We start from the raw sequence: 18,851 nt of genomic DNA on the forward strand, positions 1-18,851 counted from the left end.
AGGGTAAGAGGGAGGTTAGACGAGTGATGGAGAAGGGAAGTGCTCAGGCTGAAGGTCTGAGATGTGTCTATTTTAATGCCAGGAGTGTAGTGAATAAAGTGGATGAGCTTAGAGCGTGGATTGCTGCTTCGAATTGTGATGTGGTGGCCATTACGGAGACTTGGATGTCTCAGGGACAGGACTGGGTGCTTCAGGTGCCGGGTTTTAGATGTTTCAGGAAGGACAGGGAGGGAGGCAAGAGAGGGGGGGGAGTGGCACTGTTGATCAGGGATAGTGTCACGGCTGTAGAGAAGGTGGACGCCGTGGAGGGATTGACTACGGAGTCTCTGTGGGTGGAGGTTAGGAACAGGAAGGGGTCGGTAACTTTGCTGGGTGTTTTCTATAGGCCGCCCAATAGTAACAGAGATGTTGAGGAGCAGATGGGGAAACAGATCCTGGAGAGATGTAGGAATAACAGAGTTGTCGTGATGGGAGATTTTAATTCCCCAAACATAGATTGGAATATCCCTAGGGCTAGGGGTTTGGATGGAGAGGAGTTTGTTAGGTGTGTCCAGGAGAGTTTCCTGACACAGTATGTGGATAAGCCTACTAGAGGAGAGGCTGTACTTGATCTGGTGCTGGCTAATGAACCTGGACAGGTGGAGGATCTCTCGGTGGGTGAGCATCTTGGGGATAGCGATCATAATTCTATCTCCTTCACGATAGCATTGGAAAGAGATAGGATCAGGCAGGCTAGGAAAGTGTTTCTCTGGAGTAAAGGGAAATACAGTGTCATCAGGGAGGAAATTAGACGGGTAAATTGGAAGGAGGCATTCTTGGGGAAAAGTACCGAAGGAAAGTGGAGGATTTTCAAGGAATGTTTGTCTGGAGCTCTGCATGACAACGTTCCGATGAGACAGGGGGGTGTTGGTAGGGTACGGGAACCGTGGTGCACGAAGGTTGTGATGAACCTGGTGAATAAGAAAAGAGAGGCGTACAGAAGGTTCAGAGAGCTAGGAGGTGTTAAGGATTTAGAGAAGTATACGGGATGTAGGAAGGAGCTTAAGAAGGAAATTAGGAGAGCGAGAAGGGGTCATGAGAAGACCTTGGCGGGTAAGATTAAGGAGAATCCCAAGGCTTTCTACAAATATGTCAAGAGTAAAAGGATGAGATGTGAAGGCATAGGACCCTTAAAAGGTGAAAGGGGAAAAGTTTGTGCGGAACCGTTAGAAATGGCGGAGGTGCTTAATGAATACTTTACCTCGGTATTCACGGTGGAAAGGGATCTGGGTGGTTGTACTGCTGGTTTGCGGTGGACAGAAAGGATCGAGCATGTGGACATAAAGAAAGAGGATGTGTTGGAACTATTGAATGGCATCAAGGTTGGTAAGTCGCCGGGACCGGATGGGATGTACCCCAGGTTACTGTGGGAGGCGAGGGAGGAGATTGCGGAGCCTTTGGCGATGATCTTTGCATCGTCGATGGAGACGGGAGAGGTTCCGGAGGATTGGAGGATTGCAGATGTGGTCCCTATATTCAAGAAAGGGAACAGGGACAGCCCGGGAAATTACCGACCGGTGAGTCTAACCTCAGTGGTTGGTAAGTTGATGGAGAGGATCCTGAGAGACAGGATTTATGATCATCTAGAGAAGTTTAGTATGATCAAAAGTAGTCAGCACGGCTTTGTCAAGGGCAGGTCGTGCCTTACGAGCCTGGTTGAGTTCTTTGAAAATGTGACCAAACACATTGACGAAGGAAGAGCGGTGGATGTGGTCTATATGGACTTCAGCAAGGCGTTCGATAAGGTCCCCCATGCACGACTTCTTGAGAAAGTGAGAGGGCATGGGATCCAAGGGGCTGTTGCCTTGTGGATCCAGAACTGGCTTGCCTGCAGAAGGCAGAGAGTGGCTGTGGAGGGGTCTTTCTCTGCATGGAGGTCAGTGACTAGTGGAGTGCCCCAGGGATCTGTTCTGGGACCCTTGCTGTTTGTCATTTTCATAAATGACCTGGATGAGGAAGTGGAGGGATGGGTTGGTAAGTTTGCTGACGACACCAAGGTAGGTGGTGTTGTGGATAGTTTGGAGGGATGTCAGAAGTTGCAGCGAGACATAGATAGAATGCAAGACTGGGCGGAGAAGTGGCAGATGGACTTCAACCCGGATAAGTGTGTAGTGATCCATTTTGGCAGATCCAATGGGATGAAGCAGCAGTATAATATGAAGGGTACCATTCTTAGCAGTGTAGAGGATCAGAAGGACCTTGGGGTCCGGGTCCATAGGACTCTTAAATCGGCCTCGCAGGTGGAGGATGCGGTCAAGAAGGCGTATGGCGTACTAGCCTTCATTAATCGAGGGATTGAGTTTAGGAGTCGGGAGATAATGCTGCAGCTTTATAGGACCCTGGTTAGACCCCACTTGGAGTACTGCGCGCAGTTCTGGTCACCTCATTACAGGAAAGATGTTGAAGCCATTGAAAGGGTGCAGAGGAGATTTACAAGGATGTTGCCTGGATTGGGGGGCATGCCTTATGAGGATAGGTTGAGGGAGCTTGGTCTCTTCTCCCTGGAGAGACGAAGGATGAGAGGTGACCTGATAGAGGTTTACAAGATGTTGAGAGGTCTGGATAGGGTAGACTCTCAGAGGCTATTTCCAAGGGCTGAAATGGTTGCTACGAGAGGACACAGGTTTAAGGTGCTGGGGGGTAGGTACAGAGGAGATGTCAGGGGTAAGTTTTTCACTCAGAGGGTGGTGGGTGAGTGGAATCGGCTGACGTCGGTGGTGGTGGAGGCAAACTCGTTGGGGTCTTTTAAGAGACTTCTGGATGAGTACATGGGATTTAATGGGATTGAGGGCTATAGATAGGCCTAGAGGTAGGGATATGATCAGCGCAACTTGTGGGCCGAAGGGCCTGTTTGTGCTGTGGCTTTCTATGTTCTATGTTCTAAAGCTGTTTTTCAGCACCTGGTCCATAGCCTTCTGTGCCTTAGCTTCGGAAATGCACACCTAACTGCTCCTTAAATGTTATGCAGTTCTCTGCCTTCACCACGCTTTCAGGCAGTGATCTAGACTCCTACCACCTTTTGGGTGAAAAAGGTTTTCCTTCACGTCCTCCTCTAAAACTCTTGCCTCTTACTTAAACCTGTGCCCCCTAGACATTGATCCCTCAACCAAGGGGAAAGGTTTCTTCCTGTCCATTTATGTCCCTCATAAGTTTATAATTCTCAATCGTGTCCGCCTCCGCCTCCTCTGCTCCAAGGAAAACAACCCCAGTCTATCCAAACTAAAACATTTCAGCCCGGGCATCACCCTGGTAAAAGCGGATGCTGGAATCTGGAACAAAAACAGAAAATGCTTTAAAATCTCAGCAGGTCTGACAGCATCTGTGGAGGGAGAATAGAGCCAACGTTTTGAGACAGATTGACCCTTTGTCAGAGACCTGCTGAGATCATCCTGGTAAATCTCGTGTGCATCATTACTAATACTATTATATCACTCCTATAATGTGGATTCCAGAACTGCACACAATTCCCTAGTTGTGGCATAACCAACGTTTTATACAATTCCGGCATAACCTCTCTGCCCTGAAACTCTACATCGTGGCTAAGGAAGGTAAGTACACCGAATGTTTGAACTACTTTATCCACCTGCCCTGCTATCTTAAAGGAACGTTGTACACCTCGGTGCTTCCAAGGGTCCTGCCTATCGTCATGTATTCCCTTGCCTTGTTTGTCCTGCCAATTGCACCACCTCATACATATCCAGATTGAATTCAATTTGCCACTGATCTGCCCAGCCTGACTATATCCTCCTGTAACGATGTCCTGTGAGTGTGTTAAAGTTGCAACTGGAGCATTTGCTTGGTCTTTCTTCAGATTGAACTGAACTGCCTTTCTGTCAGTTTGAGAAATTAATAAGCTGAAGATGGCATGATTCTGTAGATTTGCGCAGAATTCAAGATTACGTGCAACAATTGCCTGTCACCGTTTTACAACTGCCTGGAAATGGTGGAGCTCATCAACTCAAGGCCTTATAACTGGGAGGGCCCAGGGTTTGAGCTGTGATGTTTACTTTGTGCTGATTAAAAAAATAAATGATCAGCTCAAAAGCTAATATCAGAGCATAATTTGATCCAAATAATGCAAAAAAGGCACAGAATTTTAAATCCATGATTTAATTTGTGAAATATCTGGATATATTACTTCAAAAATGACTGGAAAAGATATTGGCCAAGATTCTCTCATTTTTGCTCGAAGTGCTCTGGTGAGCGGGAAAACTGCTGGCGTAAGCAATGCCATCAGATGGAATTCTCCCACCATTAGCATGTCTAAATATTCTTAGAGTTAAACAGCCAATCCAGATAACAGAAACTACTCTTTCAATGTTAAAAGGAGAACTCCCCAGTGAAACTGACCATCAAAGCACTTCCAAGAGGTTTTGGGGCAGCTGTACCCTACAAGAGAAAGCAAGGGGTTCTGCTGGGGAATCTTGACAGGCCATTTCTATAAGAGCACTTTAAGGAGGTCTTTTAACACCTGGCTCAATCCCTAACATGCAATGGAGTGTGGCAGTGATTTTGAAGGCTTCCATCTGTCCATGGGGCATGGATATCAAAGTGACTAGGGCACTTCAAAGTTTTAAAGAACAGAGACAATAATGAACACCTTCCAAGAATGTTGTCTGAAATCACTATCCTGAAAGTGAACAGCAGCTTTCCCAGGGCAACAAGGACAAGTGCAGCCATGAGACCCCCAGCCGGAGGTGGCAGGTCCAGGGTTTGTCAGTTCCTGACTCAAGCCTGGCCTATGGACTTCCCGCTGGATGGGTGGGTGGCAGCTGCATCAGAGGAGGACCCATTGAATCGAACTTCCAGTCTGATACTTAAATGCAGATGAGGATTTCTAAATATTCATCTGATTGGCGCATCGGGCCTGATTCAACGGGCCACCGGATTCCCGTTAGGGGCTAGTGGCCCCAGTGAATGCCATCCATTATCTGTTTGAATGGAAATATTATACAAGAGATTGAAGGTAGCAGAAAACCTTGAGTGGGCGAATAAGAGGAATCAAATCACCTTGACAGTTCAGCCAGTGAGTCACAGAAAGTACTTCAAAGTGCAGGTTCTCTCATTAATCAAATATTGTTCCATGAAGTGATTTGCTGACACGCTGGAATTGTATCTGGACAGGGGCCAGTGCAAGAAGGACAGGATGAGCAGGGAAAAATTGTGAACAAATATATTTTTAACACATCTGCTCTGACGCTGGTTTTACCACTGTGAAGAATAATACACATTGAGCTTGCAGTTCAAATTGCCACCTCTGGTTTTCCCATTTTTGATTTTGTGATCAGAAACACACTTGACCCCATCAGTGTTCTCTTGGCAAACATCCCATCTTGCACATTTACACAAAACTCTGCTATTGTCAAAGGCAAAATACTGTGGATGGTGGAATCTGAAACAAGAACAGAAAATGCTGGAAAAACTCAGGTCTGATAGCATCCGTGGAGAGAGAATAGAGCCAATGTTTCAAGTCAAATTTCTGTGGAGAGAGAATAAAATCAAATGTTTAGACCCGACCGCCAGCAGGACCCAGACCTTCCTGTCGCTTACCATTTCACCACCCTGCTATCCTGTCCACATGTCCGTCCTTGCCCTTTTGCAATGTTCAAGTGAAGCCCAACAAAAACTAGAGGAACAGCACTTCATCTTCCGATTGGGCACTTTACAGCCTTCTGGAATGAACATTGAGTTCAACAACTTTAGAGCATGAACTCTCTCCTCTCCACCGCCCTATTTCCATTTATATTAATTTCCTCTTTTCATCTTATTCATCCATTTATATTACTTTATATTATTTTTACTGTTCCACTTCTGAAATCTTGCTCTCCACACCGCCGCCCCCCCCCCCTCTCTTAATGGATGTTCTTAGCATCTTTCTCACACTTTATCATCACCATCTACATTCCCTTTGTCCAATTGCAGCCCCCCTCCATCCTCGTATTATAAATTTCAGTCCGATTTTCTTTGTCTAAAGCTCTGATGAAAGGTCATCCTGATTTGAAACGTTGGCTCTATTCTCTCTCCATAGATGTTGTCATACCTGCTGAGTTTTTATAGCATTTTCTGCTGTTGTCAAGCTTTATTCATTTGTCCACCCCTGTGCCTGCTGCATTGCCTTCTTGTTTGACAGTACCTCAATTCTAAAATTCTTATCCTTGTTTTCAAATCACTCCAAGGCCTTGACCCTTTCTAACTCTGTATTTTAGCACTCTTCAAATTCTGGCTTTTTATGTAACCTTGATTTATATCACTCCACATTATTGGTGACTCTTCCTGAAGTTGCCTGGATCCAAAGCTTTGGAATTATCTCCTCCAGCTTTGCATCCTGTTCTCTCCTTGTTTAAGGTGCTGCATCTGATCAAGCTTTTGGCCAACTGTTTTAGTATCTTCTTATATGGCTTCATGTTAAAGTTTGTTTCATGTAAAAGTTCAGTGAAATGCCTTGAGAAAGTTTACTTAAAGGCACAATATAAGCAGAAGTAGTTAATGTTGTATGCTTCAGTTTCAAGGTTTCTGACCAGGAGCTTAAACAAATGACATTCAATCTATAAATTATAGAGAACACTTGTTGCTCTAAACATTGTGCTATCATATGGCACAAGATAGCAGGTCCCTTCCTGCAAGTCCAAACAGAGTCCCCACAGCTAATTTAGCACGAGGGCACCGGATGTCCCTGATAAGGAATGGCTCCAGCCTTGTGACTGAGTGCTCCCACCCAAGCATATTGAATTTGATGTATAAACCTTGCAAGTGTTATGTAATCTGTGATATAGCAAATGCCACTTACTTAACCTTGGGCAGGGGCCATGCCTTAACTTCTTGTACTGTGGAATGCTGTGTTTAAAACAAATTTGGTCAGGCAGTTGAACTTTTAGTTCTGGCAGTCAGGGCCTGCCTTGGAAAAGATCTTCATTTAAATCTTACTTATCTCCCAGTGATCTGGCAGCCATTCTCCACAAAGTCAGAATCATGTCTTATTATGGATGGAACATAGTGAATTCAAGAAACTTACAGCTTTCTGATCCTTTCCATCAGGTGTTAACTCCTTCCTTGTCTACATGGCTTATAAAGATCGTTATCAACTCTCTGATGCCCAGGTAAGGCACCAATGACATAGCCGAGATCTACTGGAAAAAAAGTACTCCCCTGTTCAGTTTATCACAATAACTTTTTTGTTGTTTGTCTATGTTTTACTTGCAGATGTATGAAGCCCTGAGTGCAATCCGTGATATGGGTGCCATTGCTCAAGTTCACGCTGAGAATGGTGATATTATTGCTGAGGTATTATTGTTGCGGTGACACCATAAGCATTAAATACTGTTAAACTGAATTGAGGTTGCATTCAAAGGCTGCCATTTTGTAGCACAATGAGTTAAGCAGCCAGTAATTGGACATTATGAATTTGCATTGAAATCTAACCCAACCTGACTTGATTGGTCTCTTGATACATAACTCTCAGTGAAATTGAGTTTGCCCTTGATCCGATTCATCGGAGTCTGTGAACAGGAGCAAGGCATTCAGCCCCTTGAGCTTGTTGCATCATTAACTTCAGATCTATATCTAAACAACCTAAACCTGCCTTGGCTCCATGTTTATAAATGGAACTGAGTGTATAGGAAATTATTTCATAACTTGGCACAAGTGAGGGTGTTTCATGAGACATACTGAATGCTTCTGAATAATTTTATTCCAAATAGTTTTCATGATGTAGGATGAATTAAACATTAACAAATAGACTCTGCTATTAAAGGGTTAACTCCGTTAAAGATTAGAGCAGGTAAATTTTAACGATGCCACTCAAGTGTGCAATGGGTGAACTTGTCACAAGTTAAGGACAGCCCTGCGCAACTTCCATTGATACCAACTAGCCTGTTTAACAAAACCACATTTGAGCTTGATATTGCACAGTGACAAGATTCAGAGAAACAAATTTTATTTCTGACTGGAATGGCTGAGACCAGTTTTGAGATTCCCAGCCTGAGCTAATGTCTGTAAAATGCTGAAACTGGCACTCAGACATAATACTTAGTCAACTGATTTTCATAAGAGACCGCTTGGAAGTAAGGGAAGAGAGTGCCTTTCTTGACCTTTGGAAAAATGCTGCTTTTTATTTAAAACAGTAAAGGTAGAAGTGGCATTGTGCTGAGCAAGACGACTGCCTGAGGTTTCCTGTGCTTTATCCAGAGGCTGCTCACGTTGATTGGCCACAAGCTCTGTTCCATAGCCACTCAATCCCACTTAAGCAGATCTTGTTTGTAACCTTGACCCTGAGATGAGTTTCAAACTGCATGCGTGCTGTAACTCAGACTGTCAACTTGCACCTCTGTAGCATTGCCTGATTCCTCCCCGCGCCCCCCCCCCCCCACCTCTGTAGCATTGCCTGATTCCACCCCTACCTGAGCTCATCTATCGTTGAAACCCTCAGCCATGCCTTTGTTACTTCTAGACTTAACTATTCTAAGTCACTCCTGGTTGACCTGCAACATGCTACTCTGAGTAAATTTGAGATCGTCCAAAACTCTGCTGCCCATATCCTTACTAGCACCAAGTCCAGCTTATCCATCACCCCTGTGCCTGGTAACCTACAAGCAGCACCTCGATTTTTAAAATTCTCATAATTGTTTTCAATGCCTTTCATGTTGTCATCTTTCCCAATCTCTACGATCTCCTCCAGCCCCGCACCCTCAGAGATTGGCGTACAGCAATCACTGATAAAATTCAATCTACAGTCAAACTGGTCCACGCTACTGGCATGAGGAAAGATTGAACTTGTTGACAGAAATCTGTTGCGAGCTACGTTTTCCTGCAAATGATAGAATGACTAAAATGCATAGCAGATATGGTTTCAAGGCCTGCTCTGAAACCTGGGCATATAATCCTGGTTGACTCTCCAATGCAGTCGTGACAAGGTACTACAACACTGGAAGTGTGATCTTTCAAGGTAAACATGTTGTTTGAGGGAACTGTTGAAGTTCCATGGTATCAATCGGTGAAGGGCAGCGCAATGAAGTCTTCCAGTGTCAGGGCCAGCATTCTTCAAAAAAGACCATGAAACCAGCCAGCTTACATTTATCTCATCGCTGTATTTTCCAATGTAACAGTCATGGTATTTTAATATAGTTTCTGGTATTTAAGATATGAGGGTTGTTTGTGAAAGATATGAAGCAGGTATAAATTCTAACATTGATTGTCAGCCATTCTTTCAGCTCAAACAGGAACTGAAGAGAAATGTTAGATTCATGGAGTTTGTACCAAACAGTCTCCACCTGAAACATTTCTCTTGCATTTTCTCTAAATTTCCTGCCCAAGTTCAGGAGTGGGTCTTGAATCCCTACTGTTTATATCGGTCAGTATTTTGCTGACAAAGAGTGACAGCAAATCTGTTTTATAATTCCACAAACCTGTTTAGTTCACTTGATGTTCTGTTGCCTGGATCAAGGAAGATATATGAATAACTGCTTCCAATGGGCAACTTTACATCAAGTCAGGATAACCTGTGAGAAAGGAATGTTGGATCACAGAGGATCAGGAATTCCAGAGGAAAGAGGAGGGCGACTACACTTGGCATCAAGGCAGCATTTGACCCAATCATTAAGGAACTCTGTCAAAATTGAAGACAGTGGAAATCAATGGAAAATCTCCATTGGTCAGAGTCATGCTGAGCACAAAGGAAGATGGTTGTGGTTTTGAAGGCCAATGCCCTCAGCCCCAGGACATCACAACAGGAGTTCATCAGGATGGTGTCCTATTCCCAACCGTCTTCAACTTCTTCATCAATGGGCCTTTCCTCCATCATCAGGTCAGAGTACAGAGCAACGAAGAACTTGGAGCAGGAGTCGGCAATGTGGATTCTTGTATCTGCTCTGCAATTTGATAAGATTATGGGTGTTCTGGTTGTGTCCCCAATTCCACAGTTCTGTCTGCCCTCCATCACCCTTGACTCCCCTGTTGATCAAAAGTCTATGGAACTCAGCCTTGATTATATGCAGTGACCCAGCTTCCACTGCTCACTGAGAAAGGGAATTCTGCAGACTAATGATTGTTTGAAAGATGCAATTTCTCCTGATATCAGTCTTAAATGGGAGACCTCTAATTTTTAAACGGTGTCCCTTATCTAGACTCCCTCCACAGCAGAAAACATCACCTCATCCTGTCAAGTCCCCTCAGGATCTTGTATGTTTCAGTGAGATCACTTCATTTTCTTCCAAATTCCAATTTTGTCTCAATCTGCACAAGCTTTCCTCATAAGATAACCCTTCATTCTGGGAATCAGTTGAGGGAACTTTTTCTGAAGTGCTTCTAATGCAATTACATCTTTTAAGTAAGGAGGTGAAAACTGTACGCAATACTCCAGATGAGGCCTCACCAAAGCCCTATCCAGTTGCAGCAACATTTCCCAACTTGTATATTCCAAAATCCCCTTGCAGTAAATGCCAACATTCCATTTACCTTGCTAATCTCTTGCTGCATTTGCATACCAACATTTATGAGTCATGTGCTAAGACGTGCAGATCCCTCTGCACTGTATAGTTTTTTAAAAATATACTTTTTCCACCTTTCTTAAAGTTCCTCCATTCTTCAAGTTACAAAGCCAATGCATGGAGCTGACCGAGCAGACCCGAATCCATCTCCTTGCCTGCTTCAAAAACCAAATTCAAATTGAATCCAATTCACAGTCCTCACAAATGGGACAAACAAGATCCAAGAGGACAAGATAAGGCATGCACCTGATCTTGGGCTTGATCTGACACTTGACTTAGCCATTGGCCAAGAAGCATATTCCAGCCAGGAGATCCTGGTTTCACCCCTGCCCGGTCTGTGCTGCATAGTTCTGCAGTCTCTTTCCATTCAAATAACATACTGCTTTTTCACATTTTCTGCCCAAGTAGACAAGTTCATATTTTCCCACCTTATTTGTCAAATGTTTGCTCATTTGTTAATCCGTCTAAATTCCGCTGTGAACCCTTTATGTCCTCTTGACAATCTACTTATCTTTCCGTCATCAGCACATTTAGCTACCATAATGTCCGGCCCCTTCATGCAGGTCATTGGTCCAATATCAAGTAACATTTGCTCCATACAAGTGTCAGACCAACTCCAAGATGAGAAAATCTAACATCTCCCCTTGACATATGAACGTATGATTTAGGGGCAGGAGTTGGCCCTTCAGTCCTTCAAGTCTGCTCTGCGGTTCATAAAATCTCTTGTAACCTCAACCCCACATTCCTGCTTTCACCCCTTGTTTATCAAGAATCTATCTAGCTCTCCCTTTAAAATATTCAACAACTCTGCTTTCACTGCCTTTTGAGTTCCAAACACTCACCACCCTCAGAGGAAAAATTTCTTCTCATCGCTGTCTTAAATGAGCAGTTTTTAAACAGTGACCCCGGTTCCAGATTTTCTGACAAGAGGAAATCTCCTCTCAGATGCACCCTGTCAGTATCCCTTAGGATGTTGTATGTTTCAATCAAGTCGCCTCTCATCCTTCTTAACTCTAGTGACCATAAGCCTAACCAGTCCAACTTTTCATCATGAGACAACTTGCCCATTCCTAGTGTTAGTCTAATAATCCTTCTCTGGACTGCTTCTCGCACATTTACATCTTTCCTAAAATAAGGCAACCAATATGATACACAATACTCCACATGTGTTCTCACCAATGATTTGTACAACTGAAGCATAACCTCCGAACTTTGGTTATCATTCCCCCTCACTATAAACTGTGGCATTTAATTAGCTTTGCTAATTACTTGCTGTTCCTGCATACTAGTTTTTTGCGATTCATGCATAAGGGCACCCAGATCCCTCTGAATCTCAGATCTCACAGTCGTCTTTTTATTTTTCCTGCCAAAATGAACCACTTCACGTTTTCCTCAATTATACTCCATTTGCCAGATCTTTGCCCGCTCTATCTATGTCACTTTGTAGCCTTCTTGTGTCCCGTTCACAATTCACTTCCCTACCAATTTTTGTGTCATCAGCAAATTTCACAACCATACCTTCGGTTCCTTCATCTAAGTCATGTGTGTATTGAATACCTCATCTGAAGGATGATGGTTCCAACAGTGCAGCACTACCTGGGCACTACATTGTGACTGTCAGCCAATATGTTTGTGCTCAAGTCTCTGGAGTGGGACTTGAACCCCAAATTTCCCACCTGGAGAGCCACAGCTGAAATAAGTGAAGAACACCAAAGTTGAACAATTCCCCCTCAGCTCCCAATTTATTTCTGCCTCTTGAAGGTGATGGTTTCTGCTGACTATGGATTTATGCCACTCGGAGGTATTGGCTGCCTTGTCCACATCAGTACACTTTTTATATTCGTCAACTTTACCAAGATTGAAATAAAGAAATCTTAGTGTGACTTTTCGGTGAGAGTGTGTCACTTGGCCTTTGCTCATTGCTGTGAAATAAGAACTGGATTCTGCTGTTAGCAATAATTATCCCCTTAGGGTTACATGGACTGTTTTGTGAAACCGCCTCCTAACCACCATGCTTCCTGTTGCAGGAACAGCAGAGGATTCTTGCACTGGGTATCACTGGACCTGAAGGCCATGTACTGAGCCGGCCAGAGGAGGTGAGATGATAGGTTTTGAAACGCAGGGATAACATTCTGATGCACCTGATTTTAGGATCAGAATTTTTGTTTAAACAATTACTGCTGTACGATGATCAAGCAACATTATAACTGGTTATGAGGCAGAAACCCATGACATACTTTGTTCAGTTCAGCCATTAGTTCATGACTCTTCCAACTGAAATTTTATTCTTGGGACCTTGCACCATCTGCTCCATTGCCCATTACCAAGTTGCTTGACCATCAAATGGCAGCAAGAGTTCAAAAGCTGCTGGTTCTGATGCTTTGTCAGTAATTTAAATGTTGTAATAGCATGGCACACTTCTGGTTTTGTCAAGACATTTGAGGCTTAATTACAAACAAAAGGTTTTTATTGATAAAAGAGAAAATATGTAAAGGGGTTTGCTGCCCTGGAAAAGCCTCCCCCACTGCTCCAGCCCTCACATGTTTACTACATGGCTTTCAGATGTATTCTGCCCAAGTGAGGACTTCACCCTCTGGGACGGTGGCACAGTGGTTAGCACTGCTGCCTCACAGTGCCAGGGACCCAGGCCTTGGGTTACTGTCTGTGTGGAGTTTGCACATTCTCCCCGTGCCTCTATGGGTTTCCTCCAGGTGCTCCGGTTTCCTCCCACAGTCCAAATGTGTGTGAGTTAGGTTGATTGGCCATGATAAATTGCTCCTTAATGTCAGGGGGATTAGGAGGTAAATATGTGGGGTTATGGGAATAGGATAGGACCTGTGTGGGATTGTTGTCGGTGCAGGCTCGATGGGCCATGATCATTCACTCTTGGTTCCCATTGGTCCTTCAAGCCAGATGACCCTCTTCTGCTGTGCTGTCTTAAAGAGACAGACCCCACAATCATTACATATGTGTTGTGAATTCAGATCAGGCCTTGGAAGTTGCTCCTGTAAAACCCAATGGGCGACTAAGTCATACAGGTCGAGATCATCGAAGCGTCTACTTGGAGCCTGTGCTTAGTTAGTGGTTACAGTTGAGACTCAGTGCTATTTAGTGGCTGCCACTGTGAAGTGTGTCATTGTAGAGTGATTATTGCAACAGAATTTTGAGAACTACTGTTTGAGCAGGTAGAAATTGGTTAATTAAGTTGCACTGTGTACCACAGTTGGTTCAAGAGTTAAAGCATAAAAGCAAAATATTGTGAATACTGTTTCTATGTCTTTTAGCTTTGACAGGGGGTCATCGGGACTCGACGTCAGCTCTTTTCTCTCCTTACAGATGCTGCCAGCCCTGCTGAGATTTTCTTTTGGTTCGAGAATTACTCTGCTTCAAGCAGTATTTGGAAATGGGACTTTCTCCCACAAGTGAATACAGAGCAGTCCACAGAGCAGTTTCTGTGTTAACAAAACTAGAGCTGATTACTATAAGAAATAAAAGTAGGAGGAAATAATCCTGTCCTTTGTTCAAATCATGGGTGACATGATTTTATGAAGGTTTTTTCCCCATGTGACCCAACATGTTTCTCCCTCTGCAGGTTGAAGCAGAAGCAGTGAACCGGGCCATCACTATTGCAAATCAAACCAACTGCCCGCTCTACGTGACCAAAGTAATGAGTAAAACTGCTGCTGATATCATTGCTCAAGCCAGGAAGAAAGGTATGTATCTGCCCTTCTCCTGAATATTTGTTCTTTCACCCCCATTGCCTGGATTTTTACCAACTCTAGGCCTGCAAGTTGAATGTTCCTCCTCTGCTTCTCCAGGTCTTCACAACGCCTGGACATCAAAAGATCAAACATTGCCATTTATAGTGTTCATCAGTGGTTTTGCATAATGTTATTGTTTGGGAGAGAGAGAACCTGTTATTCCATCTACTGCATGATTTATCTGGGCTGGAAGCACTTAATGGGGCAGCACTATGGTCCTTTCCTGTGGACCGTCAACTTGTTGTTTTAAAATTGGGATTGTTCCTCATTGTGTCCATTGTAGCTTTAGTAGCAGTGCAAAAAGAAAGTATTTCTTGCCTGGCGGTATCATCCCATTACAGCAAATCTCCAAATAATGGAGTAACTTTGAAGTACATCAATAGTGCAGAAGCCATTTTAAATCAACAGTGCCTCACAGACAGCACCCGAGATGAATGACCAATCCACCTTCCTTTAAAATATTGTTTGAGGACAGAATGTTAGCCGGGACATCAGGAGAACTCTTCAGTTTGGGACATTTACTGGACTGATAAGTTAACAAAGATAACCCCAAAACTGTTGCATGCCTTCCATCCAGTCAGGAAGTGTCAGTTGAGGTCATGTGCTTAAGCATCAAAGTAAAACTTCAAGGCAGAGTTTTAGATTTGGATGCGAGAGTGAACCCATTGGATATTGTAGTGATGTGAAAAAAAAGGCTCTGCTCCAAAGCTAAAATGGTGCAAGCAGAACTCGATCATTGCATTTTTAATTGACTTGGTTAAAGAGGAAAGTAATTAAGATGTTTCAATAAGCCAATGAGCTTTGTTCTCAGTCCCCACAGTTATCCATGCGCGATATCAACTACGTAGTCAGATCAAATATTTTGTCTGTAGGGGAAATGCCCACCTTCGTTGGGTCAACAATTATTTCCTACAACTAGGATCCAGCCATCAATAGAAAAGACAACAAACAGGCCATTTGGCCCAACCAGTCCTTGCTGGTATTTGTTCTCCAAAGATGCAGTAGTCCCAATCCCATATGCTTGCCTGCTCTCCTGTCTTGGAGTCCCAGATGAGGTCTGTTTATGCTGGCTCTCTTTATCAAGGGGAATTACTCAAGTTGGGACATTCTGGAACAGGCTGACATGAATCAAAGCTGTGGTGAGTACCTTTTTTTAGTGTGCAGCCTGCGGGTGACGTATTTAAGTGTGTGGCCTATTTAAACTTTTTTGCATGACCACGCACGTATGGTGATTTTTGCAGCCTGTGCAAGTACTTTCGAGGTGCCACATTAGCTTACATGAACTTTGGCTCAAGTAACAACTGATCATAGCACAGAATGAGACCATTTGGCCTATCAGCCCTGTGCAAGCTCTCTGAAAGAGCTGTCCAATTTAGTCTCTCACCCCAGGTTTGTTTCACTGAACTCTGCAAATTAAACTTGTTCAAGAAAATGCCCAAGTGCCTTCTGAGAGTTCCAATGCAATCTGATACCTTTCATCTATATTCCAGATCTTAACAGTCCTCTGTGTGAAGAATTTCTCCTTATTTCTTCTCTAACTCTTTTTTGGTTATAATTTTAAACCTGACCTCTGATTGCCTGCCCACTTGCCAGGGGAATTAATTTTTCCCTGCTTACCAGGAATTTATTGATTGAACAAAAGAACTGGCACTGTGTGCATGTGTGTTTGTGCATGATCGGAATAGAAACTGAACATGAATCATGCAATACTTGTAAACCCATGAACAATGAAATTAAAAACAGCACATTTTTCTCATTCAACTCCAGCTGGCAGTAGGGTTTGAAAATAAACCAGCTTCTCTCAATTCAAGTCTTCATTTAAATAAAAGAGCTAATGACATGCTCTTTTCCCTACAGGCACTGTTGTGTATGGAGAACCGATCACTGCAAGCCTGGGAACTGATGGATCTCATTACTGGAGCAAGAACTGGGCCAAAGCAGCTGCTTTTGTGACTTCCCCTCCACTGAGTCCTGATCCGACTACTCCAGACTACCTGAACTCCTTGCTATCTTGGTACATGCTTGGTACATGCAAGTCTCTCGAGCAGCAGATCTTAGCTGATAATATGTTATCCTGAACATTGAAATTCACAAGTGGGACAACTTGGTGCAAAATCCATAACCGAAAAGTTTTGATACCAAATAGGGTTCAAGTTTTCTCCACAATCAATAGTGACAGACTCTCAGATATCACTGGGTGAACGAGTACGAAAAGTAAAGGAAGTTTAACCAAACCAAAGATAATTTGGGCATGGAACAATTTACCACAGGCGGCCACTGAGACTGAAGGCACTGCATAATTTAAATGCAAATTGTATCTGTATTTGAGGAGCAAGGCTATAACAGGGCAGAAAATGAAGTAAAGGACCCAGGAGGAAACCTTTTATAGAGATGTGAGATAGAAATGGAATGTGAAGGTACATCTTGAATGCTTATTCAAGGAAGACCAGAATTTAGAATAAAGAAATAGCATAAAACACTGAAAGGTCCATTTAGGAAGGCATTTTCAATTGGAGCAGTTGGACCTCTAGGTTGTATTTTGTGAAATAAGTAACTGGGTGCAAAGAAGTAAGGGCACATTCACCCTTTGTCAGAATGCTCCCAATTTTGTGACTATTTCAGTGAGATATCCTGGGATTTGTGAATTGGACCTTGGCTGCAAAACGAAAGGGTCCATTATTCTTTCTAAAAATACTGACAGTTTCACTCTGGTGTCTACTGTTGATTGTTGTGTGTACGGGAAGATGCTTTGCACTGCACTCAAGTCCTCCTTTCATCAGCTCCCCATCCACTTTCCCGGTTATTTTTGTAGCTTGCTTTTCCATCAACCTTGAGTCAGACAGCTCCACAGTAATGAGAATTGGAGAGATTTCTGAAATGTTCATACCCTCTCCCCTGCTTCCCAGTTTTGCTCTACTTTTCCACTCCTTTCTCTTCAGAGGGCAGAGAAAGGAAGAAGAAAATAATTCTTGCGTTTAAATCATGCTTTCACAACCTCATGTTGACCCAAAACCTTTTGGAGCTGCAGAAGTGATTTTGAAGTATAGTCATTGCAGCCTGTTTGTGCACAGTGAGCTCCCACAAACAGAAATATAATGGCCTCTAAAGTCTAAGCTTCTGGGAGATGTTTCAGGGAGAACTCCAAAAATGTACTGGGGAATGCCCAGCCCCCCAGAGGACCCCAGGTAAATATTGCCCGGTAAGTTCAAACTTCTATTGGGCAATTGACCTGTAATCGAAACCATCCGAAAGTACAATTTAAATTGTAAAAGTTTGGATAGCTCCAATTGTCTTGTAATAATGGCACTTCTAACTCCTGGGTAACTGTAGTACTGACTTCCCCACAGAACCCCCATGAACACTCGACACCACAGCCTCATTCCCTCCACCACTCCCACCCCACCTCTCATCAACCGTACAACCCCAATCCGACCCACCTAGCTTGTAAACCTACCTTCTCCATGCCTTGTAAGTGGCTGGACCTTTAAATGCACCAGCTTTACAGCAACTCGTGCCATGAAAAAGTGGGTGTGACCCCCCCATAAGTCCAATTTTGCAACCCTTGATAGAAGGCTTCGGGAGCGTGATGCTCCGTACAGTTGTTGCACAGCTGGATTTTGAAGTAGGAACTAGTAACAGAGCGGCAATCTGCAAAAGTTCAGGTCAAATTCTTTACTGGTGTTGATTGAGGAATAAATATTAGCCAGCTCACTGGGACCAGCTCTGAGTCAAAACATTGCTGTGGAATCTTTTGCATCCACCTGAAAGAATTGATTGTCTTTGGTTTAATGCCTCAACCAAAAATACAGTGCCACCTCAGTACTTGCACTGGGGTATCGGCGTTGATTTTTGTCTCTGGAGTGAGATTTGAACCTACAACTTCTGACTCAGGTGGGTGTGCTATCCACTGCGCCACGGCTGAGACTGGGGCTGGGATTTCCTGGCCACGCTCGCCCTAAAACCAGAAAATCCCGTCCGAGTTCAACAGACCGTTGCATGGTCTGCCCCCATCCCGCTCCACCCACTACGGATCCCGTGGCGAGCGGGATGGGAAAACCCCGGTGTGAGTCTTGCCGGGACGTTGCTGCACAGAAATGGACTGATTTTTTTGCCACATTGCCCAGATTGCCCAGTCAGCAGGGAGCAAGCAAATGTCACTGATTAGCGGATGAGTGTTGGAAGCTCAACTAATTTTTCTTTCAAACTATGCAGCATTGGATGTTTCTAACTTTTCATTTAGTAGTTATTCAGCAGAGGCTGAATTGTTGTGGTCTGTTTTGTTTAATATCTCGCTACTGATTAGGTAGAGAAGGTCTGTTTTTTAAAAAAAACGTTTGTCAGTGTGTTGAATGGATCTAGGTAAGCACCCTTATTGACCCTCAGTCTTTCTTTGTACTTACAGTGGTGACCTGCAGGTCACTGGCAGCGCACACTGTACTTTCAACACCTCTCAAAAGGCGTTAGGAAAGGATGACTTCACCCTGATTCCTGAAGGTACCAATGGAATTGAGGAGAGAATGTCCATTGTTTGGGATAAAGCTGTGGTAAGTAGAATCCTTGTCAAGGAAAA

The 18,851-nt window shown here is 43.7% G+C and overlaps 1 protein-coding gene across 1 annotated transcript in view; it reads left to right on the plus strand.

The window, feature by feature from the left end:
• LOC144509785 (dihydropyrimidinase-related protein 2) overlaps positions 1–18,851 on the plus strand; it is a 41,598-nt gene that overhangs the window by 11,692 nt on the left and 11,055 nt on the right. The window contains exons 5-10 of the mRNA XM_078238571.1: positions 7,075–7,136; positions 7,240–7,320; positions 12,548–12,616; positions 14,113–14,233; positions 16,139–16,295; positions 18,684–18,825. Coding sequence (XP_078094697.1) covers positions 7,075–7,136; positions 7,240–7,320; positions 12,548–12,616; positions 14,113–14,233; positions 16,139–16,295; positions 18,684–18,825 — 632 coding nt within the window. The remainder of the gene's footprint in view (positions 1–7,074; positions 7,137–7,239; positions 7,321–12,547; positions 12,617–14,112; positions 14,234–16,138; positions 16,296–18,683; positions 18,826–18,851) is intronic.

Source organism: Mustelus asterias, chromosome 22 (assembly GCF_964213995.1).
Source record: "Mustelus asterias chromosome 22, sMusAst1.hap1.1, whole genome shotgun sequence".
Classification (NCBI taxonomy): domain Eukaryota; kingdom Metazoa; phylum Chordata; class Chondrichthyes; order Carcharhiniformes; family Triakidae; genus Mustelus; species Mustelus asterias.